This window comes from Tympanuchus pallidicinctus, unplaced genomic scaffold (genome assembly GCF_026119805.1).
Source record: "Tympanuchus pallidicinctus isolate F22 unplaced genomic scaffold, pur_lepc_1.0 scaffold6, whole genome shotgun sequence".
In the NCBI taxonomy this organism is placed as follows: domain Eukaryota; kingdom Metazoa; phylum Chordata; class Aves; order Galliformes; family Phasianidae; genus Tympanuchus; species Tympanuchus pallidicinctus.
In genome coordinates this window covers 13,325,328-13,352,363 of record NW_026294780.1, presented here as the reverse complement: position 1 = coordinate 13,352,363, position 27,036 = coordinate 13,325,328, and the positions used below count along the sequence as shown (strand labels likewise).

Genomic DNA, 27,036 nt, shown 5'->3' with positions numbered 1-27,036 from the left:
GCTTGTGCCAGCACACAGTCCTAGGGATTAAGACATAATTGTCAATGTTGCTTTCTTCCCTTGACCAATTCTGAAGAAATCTGCATAGCCCTGTGTGTTTTCTACCCACTTGATTTTCTGTTTCTTGCCTGTTGTCTGTTACTGTAATACTGCTGCACCTGGCGCTGCTGCCTTGGACCCTACAAACTGCTCATTTTTGCCACTTCGCTCAGCCTCGTATCATATGCATCTGAACTCCAAATCAGCGCCTGCTTCCTGATTGTGGTTCAGTTTTTCTATAGCTGTTCCCCCCTGCAGGCTTGACATGATGGGGTTCTTGCCAGTCTGCCTACGTTCCAGCTTCTCATCATCAAGTTTTACTCTGCAGGACCCAATGGCCTTCCATAGTGCTGAATCCAGCTCATCTGTTCGTGCCTTGGCGTTGCCTTTCAGACAAGTACTGTTCTCAGCAGCTCCATGCACCCCATGATCCATGATGAGTTCTCTCAGTGGCTGCCTGATTGCTGCTACGTGCCTGAAAGTTCACTGCTTTGCATTTACAGCCCCTGACACAGTTGGTGAAGGCTTTCTAAGCCTCCTCTTCCAGGCTCCCTGTTCTCTGTTTCATTTATAACTAGTTAGCTCATATTACAAGATACAATACTGCAAGATTGTTTTGCAAGATAATAACTGCAAGAAGATTAATACACACTGTCTAGTGTGAGAGACTCAGCTATTATTTCCTCGCACTTTGATTACCTTTGCTAGAAGCTTAACTTTCTGCTTCCTCTTGCCATAGTTTTGTGTGGGTCTCTGCAGGAGCATACAGAGGGCAGCAGGACTGTTTTCCTCCTTCAGTTAGCCCGACAGCCAGGTTGTACTTTCATTATCATGATCTAAGGAACAAGGTACTAAACATGCCCGCCTTTCCTCTTCATCTGCTCAGGGGAATGGGAATCTGAGACAACACTCCGATTTTTTGTTCTGTATTGGATAACCTTTGGGAAGTCTGTGTACTCATCAATCCTTTCTGATGGCTCAGACATTACACAGAGTGGGCCTTAACACTGCAGCACTGGGATATTCGTCCTTCCTGTATCTCTGATGATTGCTGCCACTAGGCCTTATTGAGAGGAGATGTCTCTCACAGTCAGGTTTTTAAGAGGCTCTAATAAAAACAGGCACTTCATGGAGTTTGCTCATGGAGGCACTAAGAAGTACTTCTCTGACTGATTCCCACAGATTTTAGTGCAACCTAAGTAATAGAACTCATTTCTGAAAATGCCTTCTAGTGGCCCTCTGTATCCTTATGAGCCTCTAGTGCCCTTAAATGCTTGGCCACTGAGCTTCCAGATGAGGCTTGCTGTGCAATCACACTCCTCATGAGGAGGATATCTACCTAGTGATTGCCTGCAGCTTTCTGAGTTAGACCCTGCCAGCCCTCACCGCAGGTACTTAGGCCACTACACAACCACCTCTGACTTCTTCCCTTCCATCTGACATCCTCCAGATGGACTCGCCATGACCCAAGTCCTCAGCTCAACAGCAACAGCTCTTCTCTGCTCCAGAACAGCTTTGCCTGGCTGCCTGCACAAAGGCGCAAATACCCTGGAATTCTAAATGTTGAGTAGAACTTCCATCTGACTCAATACAGTTTTTAGATACTTAAATAAATAATGGCACTGTTTGGGTCACATCCAAAACGAAGAGACCCACAGCTAGCTGACAAAACTGAAGTTTACAGATGACTGTGCAGCCCAGAGGTCAACATTTCCTGATGAGAATGAATAGTACAACTTTCATGGTTCACAGAAGCTCCTGCAACAAGACTAAGCTCAGATAAGTCTCATTCCTCCTCCAGCTGGTAAGTGTTATTTACAAGAGCATCAAAACAAATCATGTTTTAATGTATATATAATGATATAGTTCTATTAAATTTTATAGCATATACTCCTGAGTAAATAATACACTACTGAGATGCTGTTGCCTCTTGTGTCAGGTCTGACATATATTTAAAAACAACCAGACAGGCAAAACATTACTGACAAGCCCATAGAGATCAGGAAATTAAAGTTAATAACTGCTCAGCCTGGAAGTTCATTTCACATTCATTCCCTTTCTCTCTTCCTATTCACACCTCTGTGAAAGCAGAAGGATTAGTGCTCTGGACTTCCAGCATAAACTATCCTTTTTTCTCTCCCTTGTAGATTCACTTTAGATTCCCACTAGTATTTTGAGGCCATGTTTGTTGTTTAATTTGAAAAGATGTAGTGCCTGCAGGGATTAGGGAAGTGTCTTGCAAAAGCACAGGACTCGGTCTTGGAGGGGAACAGAAGCTGTGAAAACAATGATAAAAGTGGGAACAGGGCACAGGAATACTGCACTTTGCAGCAACCTTTACGGAAAAAAAATTGCTGCTGCTATCATGTGAATGTTCTATCACCAAGAAAATCACCAACCAGAAATCTCTATTTTGACTTCAAAGCAAATCTAGCACTGTCTCACCACAGGGCACTTATCACATTCATTAATTCACAGGGAAATTTCTTTTAATGTCTTGAATGCATATTTACAGCTTACTTAGAATTTCTCTTTAGTATTGCTTTATAATAAGAGAAAAACATTCAAACATTCAACTCACATCGGCTGATGTACTGTCCTCTGGAAATACCACAAAAATAGGCTAATGGTCTTTAAGATTCCTGTGACTCATTTCTCTAATTCTCTTGACTCCATAAAACAATGACTGGGGCAATCACTCTGGGCCTTAATGTTCCCAGAAATAATGTATAAGCACTTAATGCGTGGTGGTGCCACCAAGTATTGATGGAAAGTGTTACATGTAAGACCAAGTAGCCTCATCAAATGCTAATTACCACAGCAGGAGCTGAAACGGACTTTCCAACTCTGAAGCAAGACTTTTTCTTCCCTAATGGTATGTGTGTAAAAAATAATAATATATCCACGAACAATGGCAGCTGCAGCTGCATAAATAGCTGCATAAATTTCCAGTTTCTTTCTGCAAAAACTGGAGCTAGATTTGTAAAATTCACTATTTATGGAGGGGTTCTTACAGTGTGTATCTATGGCTGCGGATGATGGTCAGGCTGAATATTATACCATCCTGTTGGCCCTGATTATTTTTTGGCTCCTAATACTTAAAAATTCTAGAGCACGTCTTCTGTGAATGGGTCACGGTGTTATGAAGAGAGCTGGAGAAGTCACACAAATATATTCCTGGAGCTTCCAACACGCTGCAGTCTAAAGACAGTTGTGAATTGGAGAGAAAAACCCAAATATTTTTTGGCACCTTCTTCCAAATATTCCTCTGACATCACCACCCATAACAGCACTGATTATCTTGGTTTGCAGCTTCTCAGTTCCCCCAGTTGAGGCCTAATTAAGCATTATGTGAAGGAGCACCAAGAGAATTATATTTTATTCAGCCTTTTTTTCCTCTCAGAGCAACCCTTTCAGCACCAAGCGCTGGTATCTAGCTCTCCTCTCTGGGGCTTTAAATGGTTTTACAGCAAATAGGTTCTCACAATTTTGGGGTCAAACAACATAAAAATTCAAAGGCAGAAAGACAGGGAAGATTAAAATGAAGGCCTGACCTCTAAAAGATGTTAATTTAATCCCAAGTTCATAATTATCCTCCTGATAATTGAACAAGCTTATCAGGATCCTGTACAATGACTCCTGTAGTAAGTTCTTCAGAGAGATGGCAGTGGTAAACAAGTAAACAAAAATCCCACACAAACGAGAAGGGAAAATACGCTCTGTGGTCACTTCTGCTAAAATGTCATGCATGTGCACACAGAGTGTGTTGGACGGACAGTGCTTTGTGTTGTAGTGCAAATACCAAGAGAGAGACTTGCTTGCTCCTGAGTCTTCCAAATCGGCAGCTGACTGGCAGGCAGCGTGAAGCTTTGGGATTACCCCTGTGCAAAAATGATTTTAGTGGTAAAGTGTTTTTGGGTTAGTACCCTGAGGAGTAGCTGGAAAGAAAAACAAACTTGTTTTTGTTTTACAGGCAAGAGGATTTCATGCACAGTTGAATAAATGCTCTTCTAAAGCTTAGCCTTCTTTGCTTTGATTCAGTCAAAAATCAGATTTTGTGGTTCCTGAAAAGTCTTTCAAAACGTATTCATGATGAGACAAATTACAGGATAAAGAGACCACATTGTCTCACACTGGTAGGGAATTGTGCTTTGACTGGATCTTCAATAGCTTATGTAATCAGCCCATAGATTTAGTCAGCTCACATGTCTCACTTCCCGTCATTTTGACAAATAATGTAATATATCCTAATACATGGAGTATATTTAAATTAGTATTATTAGCATTTATGTACGCTATTAGTAGCATACTATTAGCAGCTTGCATGTCTGCCTGAACTTCTGCTTAAAAAACTCAGTTCCTTCCAACCTCCAAAGCCCTTCAAGAAGAGCTCTCAATGAAGTTATTTAAAATGGAGATGCAACAAATAGGCAACGTTTGGCTCCAGTTGGGAGCAATTCATCGTACAACTGGGACTATATAAAAACTAGGAAACAATGTAGGTTAGATTTCAGCAAAGTCTTACACTGCTTTCATGACATATGTAGATCCAAATAACAGAAACACAGGTCAGACCAACTAAAATTAGTTCTCTTGTTATTCTGACCAGCGCAGACCCTTGAGATGGCTGCCATTTGTTTCAGCTGTCTAAATGTCATTACTGGATTCCAGTCCATTGTCATCTGCAGCCAACAGCAGAGCAGGTTGGATACAATTTGGACTCCAGACCAAAGCTGAAAAATACAGGACTTTCTCTTCTTTTCTCAGAGCCTGTTAGGCACTTGAAAATGAAAGGTTCATAGTTTCTGGATTTTAAACATAATCTGTATGCTGCTCATGGCCAGCACATTTAGGCTATCAGCCAAGGCTCAACCAGAGTTCTGCTATTACATTTTCTCAGCTAAAATCCAGCGCTTCTAAGTAACTGATAAGGAGTCACACTTCTAAATGATTTATACAGGGAGACACTTCAAGGGAGATTTTTCATTTCAAATGCTGTTGCTGCTTGGGACTGGGAGCGTGCAAGACATTGTTCTCAGCTTTTCCTGAACATGTGGCCTCCGGTTAGAAGCCCATTCTGACACCCACAGATACAAGCGGATTTCCTGTGCATAGTGATGAGTTGTTCGAAGTGCACGCACAAGTTCCTCCTGCCAGGAGCATCCTTTCTTCCCCTCTCAGCTGCTGTCCTGGTGTGCACACAGTCACGCTTCATTATTCATGAGAAGCTTTTTCTGCCGAAAACCAGGGTGTTTGGTATGCTACTGACCTCTGACCTTTCCAAACAGCAGGGACGAATAATTCATAAGGAGTGCAAATGGAAGCGGGACAAGCCACCTGAGGCCTGGGCATGATTGCTGTCTTGGGGGACATTTCCTGCTCTCCTGGGAGTCTTGGTTACGAGCATCTCCTTGTGCCTGTAACCTAATTCAGCTTCTGCTCCATCACAGGCATCTCACACCTTCAATAAAAACCCACGATGGGGCATTCTGCACAAGGGACTGATGCTATCACCTTTCAGATGGAGGTTTCGTGAGTGACACTTGGCATGCAACAAAAAGCATAGAACAAATTTGGCTGCAAGCAAAATGAAGATCCCAGCATCACCCCTTTGAAAAGAAATGCTTTGTATCTTGACTACTGTGATTTCCCAGTCACTGTTTTGTCCATCTGAAGTAGTCTGAAGTTGATCCTGCTTTAGAGCATTCCTAAGTAGGCAGGCAATGAAGATATCTTTTACACTCTCAAAATGCATCTTGGGTATTGGGAAGCAGTTGACTTGATATTGCTTAAAGAACGATGACTATATCCTAAATCCTAAATCCTGTAGTCTAAATCCTGTAGTCTGCAATTATTGAATTAATAATATGCAGAAGTGCTACAGAACCTAAGATTTCATACTATGGTCTGCACATCAGCGCTCAAGATGCAGAGATTTGTGCCCTCCTGGAGAAGCAGGAGGCTTATTATAGCCTAACAACTCATAAAAACAGAAAACATGTCAGCTCTGCATGAAAGTCTGGTTCCAATTCACAAATACTGACAAAAACCACAGAAATATAGTACCATGTATGGCATAACTTTTAAGAGGTGCAATATATTGCACGTTACTGAAATATCTGAAATGCGCACCTCAGTTTTAAGTTCCTGCAGCCTTTAACATCTCTGTTTCCTTGACAGTTTGCTGAAAGAAAGCAAGTGCCCCAGATGGAAGTACCTCTGGTCTATAGGGAAATGGACACCATTTTTTGGAAGGCCATTCCACCAGACACTGGCCAGTGGCCCAAGGTAGGGCAGCTGATGCTGTTCAAGAGCTTCTGGGACTGAATTCATAGAATCACAGAATGGTTTGGGTTGGAAGGACCTTACAGACCACTCAGCCCAAACCCCTGCTGTGGGCAGGGCTGCCCCCTACAAGCTCAGGCTGCCCAGGGCCCCATCCAACCTGGCTTTGAGTGCCTCCAGGGATGGGGAATTCTATTTTTTCAAAGGATAGACTATAGGAAAAAATGCATGTCAAAGTTTTTAATAAGGCAGAACCTCCCTTTAAGGTAATCATTGATCCTGGTATGTAGTTACTCTACAAACAAAAACAAAAACAGGAACAAAAATCCTCTTTTTTTTCACGAGGAGATGAATTTAAACAAACATTGGTAGAAGTGTCTGAAAATTTCAAGGATATTTAAAGATACAGTCAATCAAATTTTGAAACTAAGGATGAAAAGAAAGGCATAAATTTGCTTGACAGCCAGAACTGAAACTGTAAATTTGTTGTTTCCCCTATTAAAAAATATACTTTGGCCAAATTTGCTGCTGCAGACTATCAGGGGCCTGAGATGGTTATATAGAGAGGGCAGTGAGGACAACTTGCAGGACAGACAGGTCTGTCCCCAAGGGAGGAAGGAGAGGGAGCTTCCCATGGCTGAGCTCAGTGCTGTTTGGTGGCTGCAGCCCTCCAGCAGAACAGCACTGAGCCGTGGGTTGTGAGCATGTCAGATCCCTAATGAGACACACAGGACATCTCACCTTAAATACACCAAGTGTGTTCAAGAACAAACCAATCTGAACACAAGACTCTTGCTGCTCCAAATGCCTCAACTTGGCTGTGCTGGGGTCCACTGTTTGTGCTATTTTGGCTGGCATTCAGCCACACTTGAATAAAATAAAAACTCTGAGTCTATCTTTTGTCTGAAGCTGCAGCATCGTTGTTTCGGAGTAGTGTCATGTCTCAGCAGATAGCAGAGAAGGAGCTACATTTCTGATATTTTGATCTAAATGCAACCCCTCAAATTATGGATTTAATAGATACATAAATACAGATGCCCAATTTTAATGCTCATTTTGTAAGAGGCAGATTTTGAGCTCTCTGCAGACCTCTCTAAGCTGTGTTAGTAGCTCTTGTGATTTCACTGCAAGTCTTGAAGCGGTGAGACATTTATCTGCAGGCTGCTCCTCCAGTCAGGAGAACAGAGTGAGAATGTCAGTTCCACATTTTTTTTTCCCAATAGATTCCTAGCAAAGTTTTAAAATGCGAATCTTTAAGTCCTTCAAACCACACATCAAACAGTAAGGCCTCCAAAAGCAGACAAACGCATTCACACGTGCAAATGCCACTTTTGCAGTGACTGGTTATTTGGGACTGCAATAATACATTTTCACAGAGGGAAGGGCAACAAAGCTGGTGAAGGGTTTGGAGCACAAGTCTTATGAGGAACGGCTGAGGGAAGTGGGTTCATTTAATCTGGAGAAGAGGAGGCTCAGGGGAGACCTCATCGCCCTCTACAGCAACCTGAAAGGAGGTTGTGATGAGGTGGGAACTGGCATCTTCTCTCAGGTAACAGTGACAGGATGAGAGGGAATGACCTTAAATTGCACCGGGGGAGGTTCAGGTTGGATGTTAGGAAACATTTCTTCTCAGAAGGAGAGGTGATGCACTGGCACAGGCTGCCCAGGAAGGTGGTAGGGACTCTGTCCCTGGAAATATTCAGGTAACGTGTGGATGTGGCACTGAGGGATGTGGTTATGAGGGCATGGTGAGGATGCACTGGAGGTTGGACCAGATGACCTTAGAAATCTTTTCCAACCTTATTGATTCTATAAATCTCCTTTCTCCAAGGCTGAAACCAGCAAGCAAGACTCTTCTTCCCTTCTCTGGGTTTTGGCCAAGATCACTTTGGCCAGCAGTGATAGAGGCATGTCTCCAGCTGCCTTGCCTGCCTGCCTGATCTGAGTCCTGAGGCAGAAGAACTGGAGCTACAGCACTCTCCATGTGTCTCCCTGTCCCCACTGGGCTGGCTTCACTGCACTCCAGCCTTAGCTGTGCCTCTCACCATGACACAGATTTCATGCTCTTCCCTCAGTGTGAAGCACCCAGCTAACCTCCCTACAACATGCATTTAAAGCTCCTATGGGGAACATTGACTCCTTCTTGGCCCCAACCACATGCATCCAGACACCGCAACAGTCTGTGAAGTGAGTGGGGCTTTGCACACCAGTTGTTCTGCCAAAGCAGGGGAGGGTAATTAAAGCACTTTCTGCTTTTTGGTCTGATTTTTGTACTGTGCTTAGACTGAGCCTTCACATGACTCTGGCAAAGTGTGTGCACGCTTTTCTCTTCAACTAGTACAAGAACAGAAAAGCCACAGACTGTCACATCTCTGCAAAGTCCAAATGTGTCACTCTGAGTGCCAAAAACCTGGGTGTCATTTACTTGATGAGCCTGGGACCCTGACTCCCAGCTAGAGTTTGCACCAAGTCACAGATGTCCCAGTACATCTTGGCATACACGCCTCTTCCAGCAGGGGCCGTATCCTCACCTTCACACTCCTCAACAGTGAGGTTTTAGACCATTATTATTCTCCATTTAATTCTACACCTCCAAACTGCAAACTGCCATTTGGATTCCTTTATCAGTGTAAGGAGTGGGTGTTTGCACAGAATTTCAGCATATCTCTGCAGACTCTACTCCTGCTTTGCCCACCCCTTGGCAGCAGTAGCCCAGAAGTGCTTTGGATCCGCTGGGATATTTGAGCAGGGAAGAAATGAATAACTACTCATCAGCACGCATGCATATCTGATATTTTGTTGAGCATTTCTGGGCAGTGGCCGCTAACCAGGTACCAGATACTTGCCAAACTACAGTACAACTGTTTGTCTTCCAGTGATATGGAAGGAAATAATCGCTCTAGAAATTTTTTTTGTCCCTGATGTGCACCAAGCACATGACGTTCATACAGGTAACATCACCCTAAGTGGGAGAAAGTATAGTCCAGAGCAAGGATAACAGGATCACTCAATATTATTCCTCTCTATAACAGAAAGTGATGGAATATGTACACACTGTAGGATTGTTGCTTTTTTTTTTTTTTTTTTTTTAAATGTAGGTTAAGTCAATAATTGCATACAGAGGAGGGTGCTGGCAACAGTGCTGGAAGGCATGTCCTAAGTGAGGAGAGGCTGAGGATACTGGGCTGTCTAGGCTGGAGAAGAGGAGACTGAGAGATGACCTCTGCTTTCTGCAGCTGCCTGAGAAGATGAAACAGAACAAGGTGCCAAGCTCTGCTCCGGGGAATCAATGGCAGGATGCAAAAGAATGGCACAAAACTGCATCAGAGGAGGATCAGACTCGGCAATGGGAAACATTTATTTACATGAGGGTGGTCAAACACTGAGACAGGCTTCCTAGCGAGGTGGCTGATATCCTGTGCCTGTTCAGGAGGCATTTGGACAATGCCCTCAATAACATGCTTTATTCTATTTTTCTTTGAAAGAAACCTAAAATGATTTGGCTTTACTCTCCAGCTCATCATGCCTGCCCACTCATTAATGCATGGTCAGGAAAAACTGTCAAACAAGAGAGACAGTGCTCTGCAGCAGCTGGCTCCAGCGTGGGTTGTGTCGGAGGAGGTGAAGCAGCCCTCAACTTCAGCTATGCCTTCCAGGCTGCAGGGCTGGGCAAAGTCCCTTACTTCTTACCTGGGCAGGAGCACTGGAGGACAGGTGTGCTAGGTCCCCAATCCTAGCAGCTGCCCGTGGGTCGCTGGAGCTGATGAGGACGGGAGCGCTGATCTCCATGGAGTGCCGGTTGCTGGCAGACTGGGAGGACTTGTGGGTCATGCTGAGGGCGGTGAAGGAGTGCCGCTTCTTGGCATTCTTCTTGCCCTCCACTGGTCGTGGAGCTGCTGCCGTTGCCCCCACACTGCTTGGTGTGGGGCATGGCCCCAGCCCCACTGCTGCAGCTGGATCTGGTGGTGCCTCACAGCCAGCGGCAGCTGCTGAACAAGTCTTGTCCATCTCAATGAGCTGCTTGGCAGAGTCGTTGAGCTGAGTGAAGGGAAAGGGGACAGAGAAGAAGGAAGGAAAGGAGGCAGAGGTAGAAAAGGAAAGGAAAAAGGAACAGAAAGGAAAACAAGTGGCAGGAGAAGAAAAGGAGAAGAGGAAAAGGAAGGAGATAGAAAGGAGATGGGAAAGGAGGAGGAAGGGAGAGGGAAGGGAGGGGGAAGGGAAGGAGAAGGGAGAGGGAAGGGAGGGGAAAGGGAAAGGGAAAGGGAAAGGGAAAGGGAAGGGGAAGGGGAAAGGGAAAGGGAAAGGGAAAGGGAAAGGGAAAGGGAAAGGGAAGGGGAAAGGGAAAGGAAAGGGAAAGGGAAAGGGAAAGGGAAAGGGAAAGGGAAAGGGAAAGGGAAAGGGAAAGGGAAAGGGAAAGGGAAAGGGAAAGGGAAAGGGAAAGGGAAAGGGAAAGGGAAAGGGAAAGGGAAAGGGAAAGGGAAAGGGAAAGGGAAGGTGGTAGAAAAAGAAGAAAATGAAAAAGGGGCAGAAAAGGAAAAGAGAAAGGCAAAAAGAATAGGTAGAAAAAGAAAGAAAAGAAAGAAAAAAAAGAGAAAGAATGAGGGACATTAATGACCCATCACAGCTTGCTGCACCTAGGTCACTCTCTGAGTGACCACGATCCTTTCCCCACAGAATGGATACCACAGGGATGCTGAGCCTGCATGCATTATGGTCCCAGTAAGAGGATGATGCTGGTCACCAAGGGGGTGGCCAAACCCGAGTAAGTCTCAGGCACTGAGGAACCAGACAACACAAATCAGTGCACAACTTCAAACCCTTCTGATTTCCTTTCCCTGCCTCCAATCTCATGCAGGCTATCCCCAGGCAAAAGCAGTATGAAGGCATCCTTCCCACTGTACCACGTTGGCTGAGCAGAAGCATGGAGGCCCCTGAAAGAATTGTTTGGGACACAGCTTGTATAATCAGTCCACGTGATGGGTTTAGAACTTAGTTTGAAATCCACAGAGAGAGTACATCACCGGGATGTCCAGACCATTTTTCTGCCCACAGTTCTTTGTTCAATTCACACTTTCAGATACCTCATGCCTAAAAATGCCAAAGGCTAATCACCTCCTGTACAGGCAAGCTACTTCTCACATAATGGCATGGTTTTTAGATACACAGTTGGAGTGGGTCCAGAGGAGGCCACAAAGGTGATCAGAGGGTTGGAGCATCCCTCCCATGAAGAAATGCTGAGGAAGTTGGGCTTGTTCATCCTGGAGAAGAGAAGGCCTGGGAAGACTTCACTGCAGCCTTCCAGTACTTAAAAGGGGCTTATGTAAAAGATGAGATGTGATTTTTTACACAGACAGTGATAGGACTCCCTGTAGTAGGATTGCACAGGAAACCGTCAGGGCAGGCTTTGAATATCTCCACAGAAAGAAATTCCACAGTGTCTCTCGGCAGCCTGCAATGCTGTTACCCTCAAAGGAAAGAATTTTTCCTCACATTCACATGGAACTTCCTGTGTTCCAGTTTGTGCCTGTTATCCCTTGTCCTGTCACTGGGCACCACTGAAAAGAGCCTGGCCTCATCCACTTGATTCCTGTCCTTTCTATACTTATAGGCATTGATAAGATTTCCCCTCAGACTTCTCTTCTCCAGACCCAACAGCCCCAGATCTCTCAGCATTTCCTCATAATCATCTTTCTGGTGCTCCACTGTACTATCTCTAGTAGTTCCCCATCTTTCTTGAACTGGGGAGCCCAAAATTGGATACAGTGCTCCAGATGTGGCCTCACCAATGCAGAGTAGAGGGGGAGGATCACCTCCCTCAACCTGCTGGCCACACACTTTCTAATACACCTCAGGTTACCACTGTCTTGGCCACAAAGGCATCTTTAAGGTCCCTTCCAAACCAAGCCATTCTGTGATTCTATGTTTACATGATGCATGGATTACACCCTGCAGGCAGCAGCAGCACTATCTGCACAGCACTCATTTCCAATAGATCTTCCTTCGAGGGGTGCTAACAGCTGAGGGAAAATGCCACATTTTGCCAGCAGACCTCTGCATCAAATTGGTATGCAATGCAATATGTTTGCACTTAATGAATAAAAACAACATATGAAAAATGAAGCCATGGCTAACGCATGCATGCTTTTGCGTGCTCTACTATTCTGAGACCCATATGAACCAAAGGTACGTGTGGTACTGTTCTGGACCAAAACAAGGCTATTTTTCTTTCTCTAATTACTGCATGAATTATGGCAGCATCCAAAAAACTCAGTCAAGGACAAGGCCTCTTTGGGCTCCCCAAAAAAGGAATACTTGCTACTTGCTGTGAAGCTAATTTAGAAACCTATTACAAGTGAATACAAGAAGGGAAAAGAGAGGGATGGAAAAGATAACAGTACAAGTGCACAGTTAAACAAATGTGTAACTGAGAGGCTTTTACGGCTCCAAATCACTGCCAGCATGCTGCAAACACAAATGAGAAATAGATATTGCCAGCCTCATGCCAACCCTCTTAAGTCTGAGAGTACTTCTGACTCCATGAGGACTCACTTCCACAAAAAGGCGACGAACGCCAGCACCTCGAGAAATGTCAACCTGCAGGCTCCTTCATTCAGTGACAGCCACCGTCAAGGCAAACAGGAGCCTCCAATTAGCGATGCTCCATGGCTGTCAGAGCCCTGGGAGACCTACTACCATTCAATTAGCAGGCCATTTTCCCAGCTGCACTCTCCAACGTGAGATCATGCTTACAGTCAGCATAGTGCACTGCACCTGCCAATTTTTGCCTATAACAGCTGATCCCATTTCAGATTCTCCAAGAATGTCCATTATTTCCCACTTCATCATGCTCTAAATTGGTACAACCTAATATTTGCCAGCAGGCTCCAAGTGGCAGGAAATCCAGATGGTTCCCCTCCCTTAAGTAGGTGTAACAGCTCCGCTTACCCAACTGATGGAGATCGTCTAGTTGGATTATTTGAAATACTAAGGAGGAGAAAGACATCAAATTCTCACAATACTTTTCTACAACAGAGGGTGAGGAAATTCTTTGCTAGTCAACTTCAAGTGGGATAGGAATATATTTTAGCTCTCTGACATATGAAAGTACAAAGAGTTAAAAAAAATTAAACAATTAGAATTTCCTGAATTTACAGCAGTGCACCATTCGGACAAAGTGCTCCAGCTCTCAATATCAAAGCCCTGATTTGTCTTTTAAGAATAGATAATAAATCCCAATGGCTGGAATCCAGCTTAACAATGAGACTGCTTTTTTTAAAACAACAAAACCCATTACTCTTTGTTCACAGTAAAACCTAGCTAAAAAGGTCAATAAGAGACCTGGCATCTAAACAAAGGGTGATAAAAAACAGCCTCATATTGATATAAAGAAAGTCATTTTCACTATTGGTAGAAGATTAAAGGCAAAAAGAAAACCCCTTCTCAAAACAGACAAGCTGATGAACTTTGGGGAATGTCAAAGTCTTCCTGAAATACTGAGAAAAAATTATTGTAGCCTGCCAAGATAACAAATGCTTTATAGCTTTACCACTTTATTTTTGTAGAGAACTCTGTATTTAAACAGCTTTGCCCATGGATGCTGGAAAGAACTTCCCAAATAGGCTATGAGTACCAGAGAAAAGGTTCTGCTTACTACTTTGCAAAAGCAAATGATGCTGTTCCTTCACAAAGAACTTTTAGAAACCCTTCTTTTAATATAAACATGACTGCAAATTTCTTATTTTAAACTCTGACTATGTAAATAAACATGGCTTTCTGGTGTCTGTCATCTGATCTTCAGGCAGATCCAGAGGAGCTTAATGGAAAGTTCTGACCCACAGTCAGTCTCAGGAATTTGACATTTCAGAAGACTGTAGCTCTTATGACAAACCCTAATGCAGGAGTACAGCTTTCTTGCTTGTTTCTAATCTTTCCCCTGAAATTCTGGCCCAGCTAAAACCAAATCGTAAAATGTCCTTGAGACTGCAGTAATAGGACACCCCAGAAAATTCAGGATACAATTCAGTGGGACGGGGCTTGGCTTCAAACACCAAATCAGGCAAACACTTCCAGAAGCCCTGCATTCCCTAGGAAGACTAAACCTTGTGTGAGCAACCCATGTGGCTGCTAAGTGATGCTGTCACATAAAAGGTGCAATGAAACACTGAGGGAGAGCGTTTTGTTTTTCTTCTTCTGGCTTTTAGACAGGATCTTTTAGATTCTCTACTTGAGACTTTACCTTAGGGGCGGCAAAGGTGTCAACATTAAGTTGCCTCACTCAGGACTTCTAGCTGCCAAAATTACTGCTTTAGTAGTCTCGTGGTAAACCTCATTTTTTAGCAGAATACATTATGATGACTTTCTCTCCCTCTCTTTCCATTGCACACAACTATACACACATGCACACACAATTCTCATCCACACTGGTTATTCCCAAGCAGGACTGTCTGCCCTGTGTTACCCCAGCGTGCTGTGATGAAACTGAAGTTTTAATGGGCAACTACTTACACAGCCAACTTGGGAAGATGAGCAAGGGAAAAGCTACCTCTCGGCCAGCGTGCACTTGGTAGGGACCTGATTAATCCTAGCTCTAGTCAGAAAAACAAATTGTTACTGTGGAACTTATTATGGAACCAGATGGGCGCACAGGAGACTAGGACACATTTCAACAATTAAATTCTGCTGTTCTGGTCTGTAATTGCAGAATTTTGGTCCTTTATTTTTGGTGTAACAATACAATCATAGAATCATTGAATTAGAAGAGACCCTTAAAGGCCATCTAGTCTAACCGATCTGCAATGAACAGGGACACTTGCAGCACGATCAGGATACTCACAGCCCATCCAGCCTGATGTTGAGTGTCTCCAGGGATGGAGCAGCCACCACATCTCAGGGCAACCCGTGCCAGTGCCTTGCCATGCTTATTGTAAAAAAGCATTTCTATTATATCCAGTTTTTCTTATACCCATCAGCAAAAAGAAAAGGACAATGCCACCATAATTTCTGTGGGTAATCCATAAGCAAGTGTAATGGCAAAACAGCCACTGCATCTTCTCTAACAAATATCCCAAGGTATTTTCTAATCCATGGCACTGGCAAATGGCTGCAGAGCAGTTGTGACCTTTAGGGGACCTCATGACACACAGTGGCCCCACAGCAGCTCCTGGGTTGGTGCAGTTCCAGATGACATGGTCTTCTCCAAGAGAGGGAACAGTAGATATTTGCTGCTGAATGCTCTCAGTTTTCTAGGCACTGAGGAATAGGTAAAGGATTCACTCGCGACTGATACCTGACCTGCCACAGAGATGGCCCTTCTCTGTTTCTGGTTCAGCAACAGACTTGGGCACATGCTTCAGGCTGGGCACAGACCAAAGTGCTTTGAGTGAGTCTAAAATGTCATTCTTTTCTGAATAAGGAAGGATTGCTTACGTTCTCAGAGTTATGCATGTGCTTAAGTATTTTATTAGACTGGCGCCAGCCTGAAGCAGAAAGTGCCATTTATTAGGGCTCACAGGAAAACACTGGTTCATTTGCTCTGTAAGATTTTTTCTGTTTCTTTAGGAAGAATTGGCCAAAGGATGGTGCTCTTCAAACACAGATTTAAGACCAGAAATGCATTACTTCAGGCCCACTTTAAAAGTTTGCAAAACTCCCCAGTTCAGTGCACACCTGATAAAAAGAATTAACTGCTCTGAAAAAAAAAAAATAAGATACCACGCTTGAGGTTTTAGAGAGGAATCGATGACCGGAGAAGAAAGAAAAATTAAGATTAATAAAAGTTCTTCACAATGCCTTTCTGAAATATTGAAAATACTTCCACCCAGGGACTGCTCATTTTTATAATTTACAGCTCATAAATATTGAGAGGATCACGCGCATCTCTATTTCATGCCTTGCAGAAACTTTGGCAACTTCAAGTTCCAGAGCTGATTTTGTGATTAAAATAAAGCAGTCTGAATTTATTACTGTGCGTTCAGTTCAGAGTAGTTACTTTCAGGAAATATTAAGTTCTTATGCCCTCATTAAATTAGTTTTGCTAGTATTATAATTTATGCTTTGAAACACAGTGAGGTTATTAAATAAGTACAAAGACATAGCTATACAGGAACTCCTATCCCTGTTAGTTTCCTGACAGGACTGTATCTGTGAAAGCATTCTCATTTCCAGAAAGCAGCACTTCAAAAAAGTTGAAGCAGTTTTTCTCCTTTTTACCCCTGCTGGCAAATGCAGGCTACAGCCCCTGTTATAGTGTAGCCAAGTAGCAAAAGCACCCTTTGACTCAAATGGGCATTAGAAGAACACTTTGCCTCATGTTTAAATGTTCATTGGGTAAATTAGCATAGGCAACACACAGCACTTCCAAAGGTTTACTAATGGGATATTAGCAGACTAAGCTGTGCCAAAAGCTCTTCTGTAAGTCACACTGAATGCCATCTATACTTTTCATCTTGTATATGTTTCATAAAATCAACTTTAAAATGTTTAGAGGAAACCTCTCAAGTTCTCCATTGGGCAGACACTGCATGACCCTATCTCAATTACTCATGCACCATCTTCTAATGAAGAATCATTAGTAAGGCACTGTTTAAGAGAAAATATTATAGCTAAAACAAAGCATTGCTGAATGTTTTTGTGTTAATCATTTCTGTAACGATCCAGTATTGCCTTTTCTAATTTATTGCCAGGGAGGAACAAGCAAATGTGGACCAGATTTTCTGCAAATGGTTCAGCCATCACAGAAGACAGATTTCTGAAACCCCACACTGTGACTGAGAGTAGAGTCACTCCATGTGCCCAGAAAATGCAAGAAGAGCAATAAAGGCATTCACTCAAACACATTCATAGGGCACGATAGCTGCAGAAATATTTTGCTAGGACACATCCCAAACTGCAAGTGTCCCTCTGCTCACACCCTGAGGCCTGAGTCCTGCTGCCTCTTCCAACAGCCTGATAAAACGTCACATGTTTCAAGGATCATAGGATCACCTAGCAGACAGCCTTCCTAGTCAGGGTCATATATGTACGCATTTGTGTGGAGTCTGGAAAAAACAAGCCAATCATTTCTGCCTACAACATGGTTCCTTGGGAGGCAATAGTACTCAGCAATCTATTTCCCTGTCCTACAAGACCTTTCTCATTTAGCAGCAATGTCACTTTTAACGCACTGAGAGGCCGAAGGAATGTAGCATATTAGAACAGCATGTGCTTGGATGAGCGTGTCATCATGATCTTGCAGAATGAAAATAAATGATGCGTGCAGCAGAAGTAAACACTAAGCCTTGGGTGGTGAACTGGGAATTTTTTTCTTTCCCCTTTTTCCCAAACAGTTTTAAGATGGAAAATTGTTCACAGTGATAGAGAACAAACACACGGCTCGGTGAATCCCAGAAAAATGCGTAGTCTGCTGCAAAGTCTGCCCAGGAGCAAAGCGCAGCTAATAACCTTACGGAAACTAATGTCCAAATTGCTGAGAAGAAAGCAGAAAAAAACTAAATGCAGTGGCATTAAAAATAGATGAACTCATCAAAAAGAGGTATGCTTTTTTCATCCCTCCCATTTCTAGCTATCTAGCCTTCAGCTCCAAGTATGAGGACTGTTTTGCTCTGATCTGTCATCTCTGAATCTCAGATCTGCTGTGCATCTTCAATGTGCCTAAGGATTTCCTTCTCTTCTCTTCCTGTCTGTCCTCTACGGGCACCATTTTTCATAACAAGATGCTCACGATGGAACCAAAGCTCCTTTGAAATCAAGAAAAGTAACCAAATACAGCTTTACTCAACATCAGAAAGACTGGGAGAATCCAGCCTATTTTTGCTTATAAATTATTCAGAAAGCTATATAATAAGTGCAGTCGTGAATTCATGGGCTTGATCCTAATTCCTTTGAAGTCAGTGGCAAAACTCCAACTGTTTTCAACGGTGGACGGTCTGGTGCCCATCTGGTACCAATTTCAGCACCAGCAGAGACCCTGTTAGAATCTGGAGACTATGAGGAGTTTGCTGACAAACTGGTTTATAATCAGAAAATGAAATTAATCGGAACTGAAGCACTTCCCTAGAACATTCTAGTTTTGACAAGATGTCTTCCACAAAATTGTTTTCTAGATCATGTTTCTCAGCTAAAAAATACAAAAATGACCCAGGCTGCAGTTCAGCTACATGGACTCTGGGCTGCATGTCCCTGAGCACAAGAAGACCTGAGCACTGGAGACCTAAGGTGATGTTACCATTCTCTTGGGAGGAAGATACCGGGTTTCTGACTACACTGAACGTCCCTTGCTCTTGCTCGCTCTAAATGGAAAACCTTTGTGCATCTGTGAGTACAGGTGTCCATGTACAAAGCAACAGAAGTTGCTCAGACATATTCCTCTTGCCTCACTGATACCCAGCATCTGTATGAATTCTTTACAGTTGCTGCCAGATACTGTAAGGAGAAAAAACACTCTGAAGCAGCTTTGTGCTGAAATCTAGAAACACCTTCGCTTACAGAATCTGAGACAGCTGGATGTCAAAACCACAGCATGGGCTAGGAAAGATCCTGCAGTTCCTGGAGCAGAGCTGTGTGAATGGCAAGTGATCTCAAGGCAATACCCGCAGAGCCCAGCTGCTTTAAGGAAAGCCAAGCCTCATGTTTTCAGTGTTTTCTGGAAACTTCCTACCTCTTTCCCTCATGTTCCACAAGGCTCCTGGTGCTAATGTTTTCTTGAATGCTCAACAATACCTACAATGTTTTTAACTGACTGAAAATCAACAGGTTAAATACAAGCAGTTAAGGCAAAGGATCTCTTTAGAGTCAATGCACATCAAGCCTGTGAGTCTCAAAGCAAGTAACTTTCAAAATATGGTGTGTGACCTCAAGTAATTATGAATGAATTTGTAAACCAGGCAATATTGTGCTCACATTGCTGCCTGGATCTTTCCTACATGCATTGTGGCATGGATCCACTAGACACCACATCATGCCCTTCCGCTGATTCTCTGAGGTTCATTCCTGGAAATATTGTGACTGAAGAAACTGTATTTATAATGTCCAGAGTTGTTGTGAAAGAAGCAGAAATATTATAAAGTCTTTTTTAAAGGAAATAACTTCCAGTGTAATGAGAAAAAGGAAATGGATGAAAAAAACATTGATAGATATAGATGCTGAAGCCCTTTCTGAATTTGATTACAAAAGTGTCCTGGTGGATGCTGAGAAAAAGTCCTTCATGAACTCCACACCATGCAATTTTATCTGCAGAAAGCATGAGGTTGGATAAATCTAAGAAGCCCTTGGAATAACAATATTAGGAATAACAATACAAGCAACATTTGCGAAAACTAAAGTCATTTTTCAAGTACTGCAAGCCTTTGCCTCTACTGAGGAAGCAGGGAGCCTTTGCTGAGGTGATTTACAACTTCGTGTAAAATAAGAAATCTCACGCAATTGGGGAAAATTAAGTTTTATGTGCTGCAACTGAAGATTACCTGTGGGGAATAGCACACAAATAAATGTGCTTCTGTTTCTATCTCTGATAAAGCAGTGAAATGAAGAATGAAAGCAAATGGCAAGAAAATATTTTGGTTCAATTCCTTGTAAAAGGAATCAAGGTACATGCGCAACAAGCAGACATCAGCAGTAAAGAGTTGCCATAAACAGTCCTTGCCCTGCGTGTGCTATATATAGGAAAGACGTTTTTGATTGCGTACTGCTTTCCAGATATGAGACAGAGAAGGACTTTTGGATGTGAGACAAGCTTTTTGCTATAGCCCCATGGGGCTATATAGCTAGATGTTGTGTGCACAGAGCTCTTGCCAGAGTTGGCTACAAAGCAGGGCTGCTGATTGCATTAGGGAGTCACAGCAGCAGCTCTGGGTGATACCCTGGGAGTAGCCAACTTCAAAGGATGCCAGCCACCAGACGTGAAAGCTGCTGCATCATTGGAGAGCTTTGTCCAGCATCTGGGTTTGCTATTTGCCAGGCTAAGTGAAAGTACAGATTTTATGACATGATGTACTGTTGTTCTACCTGGATGTCTGATAAATGAGGGAAAGTTTTGAGGCATTCCTGTGAAATGTGAACTGAACTACACTGTGTTTGTGATGGGCAGCAGCAAACCAGGATGCACTGACTGTCCCGCAACAGGTCTTCTTGCCCTTGCTCATGGTTGGAATAAAGAAAGAGTTGATTCTGAGAGAGGTGTAACCTACCAGCCTGAGTTTGCATCTCACAGTTGTCCTATCCTGTGTCTATTACAGTGAAAACTGTTTGAAATTACTTGTGCGTTTAAAGTGCCTCCATCCCACAGAGATGATGCCTGGTACAGCAGCAGATCTCTCTTTTCCCTCAGCAGGTGCACTACTTTACATCCTTTTTCACTCTATGCAGTGAGCAATTATTTTTAAACAGTTTTCACACAAGGTTGTTTTACCTTGGAGTCCTTTATACTTCTGTCATATTTGGGAAAAGGCGGGTAACAATTTGGGAGGGCACCTGGAAGCAGAAGCTGTGGCACAGCCTGTAATCATGCACATCTCATCATGTAGGAAGCCTGAGCAGTAGCTGACGGCTCTGAAAGCCAGTCTGTGAGATGAAAGTGCGTTTCCTTTGCTACATGGTGATGTAATTGGGTTCACAATCCTCCCCCCTCAACTTCTGGAAGAAAAATCCAACGGGGCTGGACTGTGACAAATTCCCTCAACTCTGCAAACTCTTGACTGAAAACAGCAGCATTCAGCCTCACACACATGGTGCGACTGACTGCCCCTTGACTATAGGAACCATTAGCAGCCTTTTTTGGAGAACTGGAGACGTTACAACACCATCAGGTACACATTTGAGGTCAGACTTTTGACTGACTTGCCTCTGGCTGCAGTTAAGGAGCATACCGAACGCTCTGCTAGCAAACTAGAAAACTGTTCAACCTCCAGCACTTAATTTCTGGTTAAGGGCAGAGGATATATAACCCAGTATTGTTGAGTCATGTAATGAAACAGCTAGCACCTTTCCTCCCATGCACACAGGAAGCTGGATGGACGCTCTGCTGTCTGTCAAGGCCTGCTCTGCTCTGCGTGTCACTTCCCCAGCACCAAGCACCTCTGAGCAGATCCCCTAGGATGCTTGGGCACATGTGCCACATTACTGCAATAAAGTATGATGATTGCTGACATTAGTCATTTTTATGACATCCATATGCAAATGCTGTTTATGTTAGTATGCTACAACTGGAAGGAATTTGGACAACCACTGCTCTAGGCCATGTTGCTTCAGTTCTGAGATGGCAAAATTAATGGGCTAACAAAAACCTGCACAGTAGGAAATCCTTCTGAAAGTGCACAACACTGGCTTTTATTTCCCCCCTGTCTGTTGAAATACTCAAGCCCAAATATTTTTCTAACACATTCCTTCCTGAAAACAGATTGCCCTGGGTTGCACCTACATTCTGCAGGCGGAGAAACAAGCTGTCCTGTGGGAACTCAATTTTTGCAAACTGACCAAACCATGTGATGCATCACACAGAGACATTTGTTAATAATACTTATTAATTTTGCCATTAAATGCTGAAGAACTCCCACCATGGATCACAGCTCCAATGCAAGCAGTGTTACGTAAACAGAGAGCAACACGATAGCTCTTGGCCTAAAGAAAGTATGATTAAAGAGGTGGGCAGGACACAATATATAGATATAAACAAAGTATACAATGATACAATCTTTTCAGGGGGAGGGACAAAGGACAATTGACATGGTAAATCTGTAACCATCATAGTCAAGGACAATTTCACAGAAGAGTCTAAAGAAGCAATGCAGATGCAGCTGTTCAGATGTTTTTGAAGCATTTTTTTTACAACGAAGAACAGAGCCCTACAGAAGAAAACAAGAATTTGAGAAAAATGACCAAGGATTGGCACCACTGACTAATCAAAGGCAGGGACTGCTCTTTCAGTAGTAAATTAAAGACAATAGACAGAGGGATAAGCGAGTAATCAAAGGTTTGCAAGTATGGACAAGCTGTATCTGTTCAACAGGACAGCAAAAGTGATCCATCAGAAGGAAAGAAGAGGCAGAAGATGAGCAATCGGGATGGTCATAAATAAGCCAGGTCTGCATTTGTTATGAATGCAGAAAGGACGCAGCCGTAGGAGATGTAGAGCATCCGCAGATGTAGAGCAGTTCAGGCTGGCCAAAGACTAGGTAGAATTGCCAGATATATGGGTGAATGGAGCCAGGTGTGAGGACGCAACTGCCATTGGCGATGTCTTTCTAATTTCTGTAAAAGTATTGATCCCTCTTCAATAAATGACCAAGAAGGAACAGTAACATGTTTAACTCTGACAGGTTGCTGCATGGGAACCTCAGGTATGTACTGAGCATAAATTGCTCAGTGCAAAAGCAGACAGATTTGCCTCTGGAGTGGTGTGGAGCTGCCATTGTTATGACTTTAAATTATGCTCTTAGGAACAGTCTTGTGCCAAGAGGGACAAAAACTAGAAGCAGTGCTTGAGGCAAAGCATGGGCCCAAGCAGCTGCTGAAGAAAGGCACCAAGCTGCCATACCAAGAGCTCTCAGACCAGGTCATGGCTCAGGGAACTGCTGGGAATGGAGTGACAAGCACTTTATAGCTTTCCTTCCATCCCAATATTTCAAGGGAAAGGAAAAAGCAGGCACCTCTTTCTCTTGGGCAATGGCTCTACTAAAAGAAAAGGATTTAGCTTGGAAGGAGCATTCGTCTCTATGTACTAGACTGGAGCCATGGCCATAATTTCTGTCCTCAAAGGGAAAGGCACACAGACCTTCCTCCTGGTCTAGAAAAAGAGAGAAAAGGGAGATGAGGAAAACATCACTGTAAATTCCTTACTCTGCTGCTGAAGTAGACAAAAATCAGAAGAAAGGAATCAAGGAGATCCCCAGCAAGAAAATATAATTGAACTTTTCCTACTGCATAATGAACAGCTGTGAAGACAGGGTTTGAACCAGGAGTTCTTTCCCCATTTTTGCTTTCTTCTCAAGAAACAATAACACAGGACAAAGTTTTCTCTTCCTTCAGTGTTCTCTTCTGAGAAGCAGGGCAAGAGAACATCTCCAGCCTGAGTCCACCACTGCCTGAGTGCTCTAGTGTGCCTCCTGCTTTGTCCCAAGGTTTCCAGAAAAATTCTGTTATGGAAAAATTCTATTAAGGAAACTTCTCTCATGAAATTTCCTGTCAATTTGATTCAATTGTGTCCAAGCAGATCGGAAAACTTCAAAGTCAGATTTAGAGCAGGACACTCCCTCCAGCCTTTCTTAAACCAAAGGTAATACGATTAGCTTTGTTTACAGAATATCTAGTGCTGCTTTGTCATAAAATTATAGCTTAATAAAATAATCAGATAAATTGAGGGATGACTAGGAGGAAAAAGAGGTTGCTTGTACGAAGACCCGTATTCCTCACCTCACTGTTTTGATGGTTTAGAGCACAAATCAACAGCAGCATCGCCTGAAGAGTATCTGTGGGGTGAGGGCTGGTGCCCTGGTCATGCTTTCCTGAGGCGAATGTCCTCACCTCATGTCCTACTTTCCCATCTTCACACTTTCTGCCCTGTATCCGCATGAATGCTCAGGTGCCTATGCAGTAAATGGGAGGATGGAATAGATAGGCCTGGAAACTAAAAAAACAATGACAACTTAAATGAGTAGCTTTCAATGGGATGAATTCCCCAGTCCATGTCAGCACACAGCCAGAGATCCAGTAGTCCTGGAACAAGTAAAGCGACAGCAAAGTGTTGTCATGGATGAGGCAAAGGCAGAACAATCAAAAGGCAAAGGCTGATGGCAGCCCTTGTTTTTGTCAGATTAACATTGACAGCATCACACCCAAAAATGTTACAGCAGAACTTAAAATAAACAAGACAGATCTATTTTGTAAAGGAAAGAAGTAAGCAAAATCAAAGACTTGCATGCAATTTCTTCTAAAGGATAGGCTACATATAAAGGGATGAGCCTTCAATAAACCTGCATTCTGTAGAAAATGAGGAAAAGATGGACATCCCCAAATTAATTCCAGCTCTCTCCCTCTGTTTGTGATTATTGTTTTTAATTTGCTTGTACATATTCCTCCTCTGGTCTTGTGAACTTAGTATTCTCAATATTCAGTGCTAATACCTAACAAAACGTTAGGGGATTTGAGACTTAACATCTGGTTTTGGCACAGCTAATGGTATTATTCAGGCTAAAAATCAAATTCATATGTTATTTTTGTTGCTTGAAGCAAGCATTCAGCACACATATGCACCCCCATGTCTCTACACACAATATGATAGTTGGAGCATTGCAGGAGTTGGAAAAAAAGGTAAAAAAAGAGGAGTGGAAAAAAGAGATAAAAACACTACATGGCTTCATCATATTAGCAAACTAATATATTAAAACTAATGCTTCCTGAAAGTTTACAGGGTCAAGCTTAATCAAATGTTGTGGCTTGCCAGCATGGGAGAATATTTATGTAAGATGCTCTCTTCAGAAAGCGGAGACAAGAGGTGGCCCTAGATGGCACCTCCCAGACTATCATTTATAGTTTCACTGACACCAGCTGTCCATCCTGTCCCTCTCTGATGGAGGCAATCACAGCCATCATAGGCAAAGGATAACATATGACTCCAGCTCTTCCAGCCTCTCATAGGGTGACATTTTAACACTGGATCCGCTTTCGTTTGACCATTGCCACAGCTGGCACACAGACACATTATTTTCTCTGCTCAGCAGGCTATTGCTGCCAGCAAAAGAGCAGAAGAGACAGACACTAGGCTAGGGTTCTCTCCCAAACCCTCACACTCCCTTTGTGGCTACACTTGGATCACTGATCTGCAGCTGCAGAGCTTTGCATCGCAAGGAAAACTCCCCAGGAAGGAAGCTAATTAAGATGTGCAATACACACTAATAGCAACAGCAGGAAACGAAGTGAAGAATGTGTGAGAAATAACAAAGTCCTATAGGATTTTCTTTTTCATTACCTGCTAGACAAATCATGTCTCTGTTGACATATATCTTCTTAATATATGTTCATGCATTAGCTCAAGATAAGTGAGACTGGAAGAGATTTTCTTTTCAAAAGGAAAAAGATGTCAAGAATTTGGCACTGCTGAAGTGATCAATGAGCGGAAGAGACAAAAGCCCATTCTCGTGCCTTCCCTATAGAATGCAGGTTTCTGACAGTGTGCTCTTGGGCCACCTGAGGACCTGGAGTAGTGGGTATGCTCCATGGGAGACAGCATAGATACCCATGGAAACCTGCACTGTTTTTAAAATGTTTCACTCCAATGGTTGGGCACTTTAAGCACTACTGAAAAGTCCAAAATAGTTAATGTAAAACATACGGGCAGAACCTAACCTTAAGTTATATGCCATCTATTTAATTGGTTTTCCAGAAGGCGAAAGATATGGATCCTTTGCTATAAGTAATTTTCCACTAGAAACATTGTACGATCCCAGGAACATTCACCTTTTGTATGGAGCAGCCTCAGCTGTTCCAGAAGCAGAATAAGGAAAAGATGGCTAGTAAAAGGTTCATCTACGCTCTCCCCAAATTTACTGTACATTTGTTTGAGCACTGTCAAAAGGTTATACATTCAGTTATCAGTGATGGTTAAGAGCTGTAAGAGATATGATGGAACATCTTATTTCAGAAATATACAGAAGCCTTAAACATCACCTAACAATATCAGAACAAACACCGATAGCTATTTGACAGATAGGTACTTTTAGAAATTGATAAATACCCTCTATAGCACAAAAGAACAGACCTGAACATAGATAATGGTGGGTTATATGTGCTGTAAATGTGGCAGGCCTTTCCCTGGCGTTCTGAGCAGAGCACAGACCTCCAGCCTGAGCCACCATAGAAGATGGAGCCCAGGAGTAACCCTCCAGTTGCCTTAGGCCAGAGCTGGCACCCCTGCCTTTCCCTCCTAGTCACTGAATAGGAACAGGCTCTCCCGCAAGGTGACATATTTTTGATTTCTCCATTAAGCAGCAGTACTTGTTTCTTTCACTATGAGCATGTGGCTGTCTCACTCAGTGGTAAGGGGAAATGTGGATGATCAGCTCAGATGCAGGGGACTACTTACTGATCAAATGAACTGTACTTAGACACCTACAGGGGACTGGCCTTTTTTTTTTTTTTTTTTTTTTTTACACTTACAAAAAGAGGGGAGACTTAGGTTAGGTGTTAAGTGGAAATTCTTTACTCAGAAGGTAGTGATGCACTGGCATAGGCCACCCAGAGAAGCTGTGGTGCCCCATCTCTGAGGGTGTCCAAGGCCAGTAAGCAGGGCCCTGGGCAGCCTCATCTGGTGGATGGCAGCCCTGGCCACAGCAGAAGCTGGGATTAGATTTTCTTTTGAGTTTCCTTCTAGTCCAAGCCATTCTATGATTCCAGATGATCTGCAAGAGTACTTCCCATTCCAGAGGTGGCATTGGAGGCAGAACTGCCATTCTGTTCTTATTCTGCTGCAGTACAGCGTGACTCACCAGCCACCAGCATGACTGGGCTTCAGCATGACTCTTCTCTTACAATGTAACTGAAAACATAAAAGTTTAAAACAGGGAGGAAAAAAGAATGAAAGGACTGCAAGTGAAAGGAAACGAAATGGATGAAAAATATCAGTAAGAGGAAACACTTTGTGTTGTTCCCCACCCAAAGAACATGATGGCTTGTAACCACCAGTTACTGGTTTTGTAACACAAGCTACTCTAGCAGCACATTAAC

General features: G+C 43.2%; 1 protein-coding gene across 1 annotated transcript in view; it reads right to left on the bottom strand.

Moving 5' to 3' along the window:
• The window catches only part of SH3RF3 (SH3 domain containing ring finger 3), a 232,187-nt gene that overhangs the window by 44,449 nt on the left and 160,702 nt on the right, over window positions 1-27,036 (bottom strand). The window contains exon 4 of the mRNA XM_052705663.1: window positions 10,015-10,362. Coding sequence (XP_052561623.1) covers window positions 10,015-10,362 — 348 coding nt within the window. The remainder of the gene's footprint in view (window positions 1-10,014; window positions 10,363-27,036) is intronic.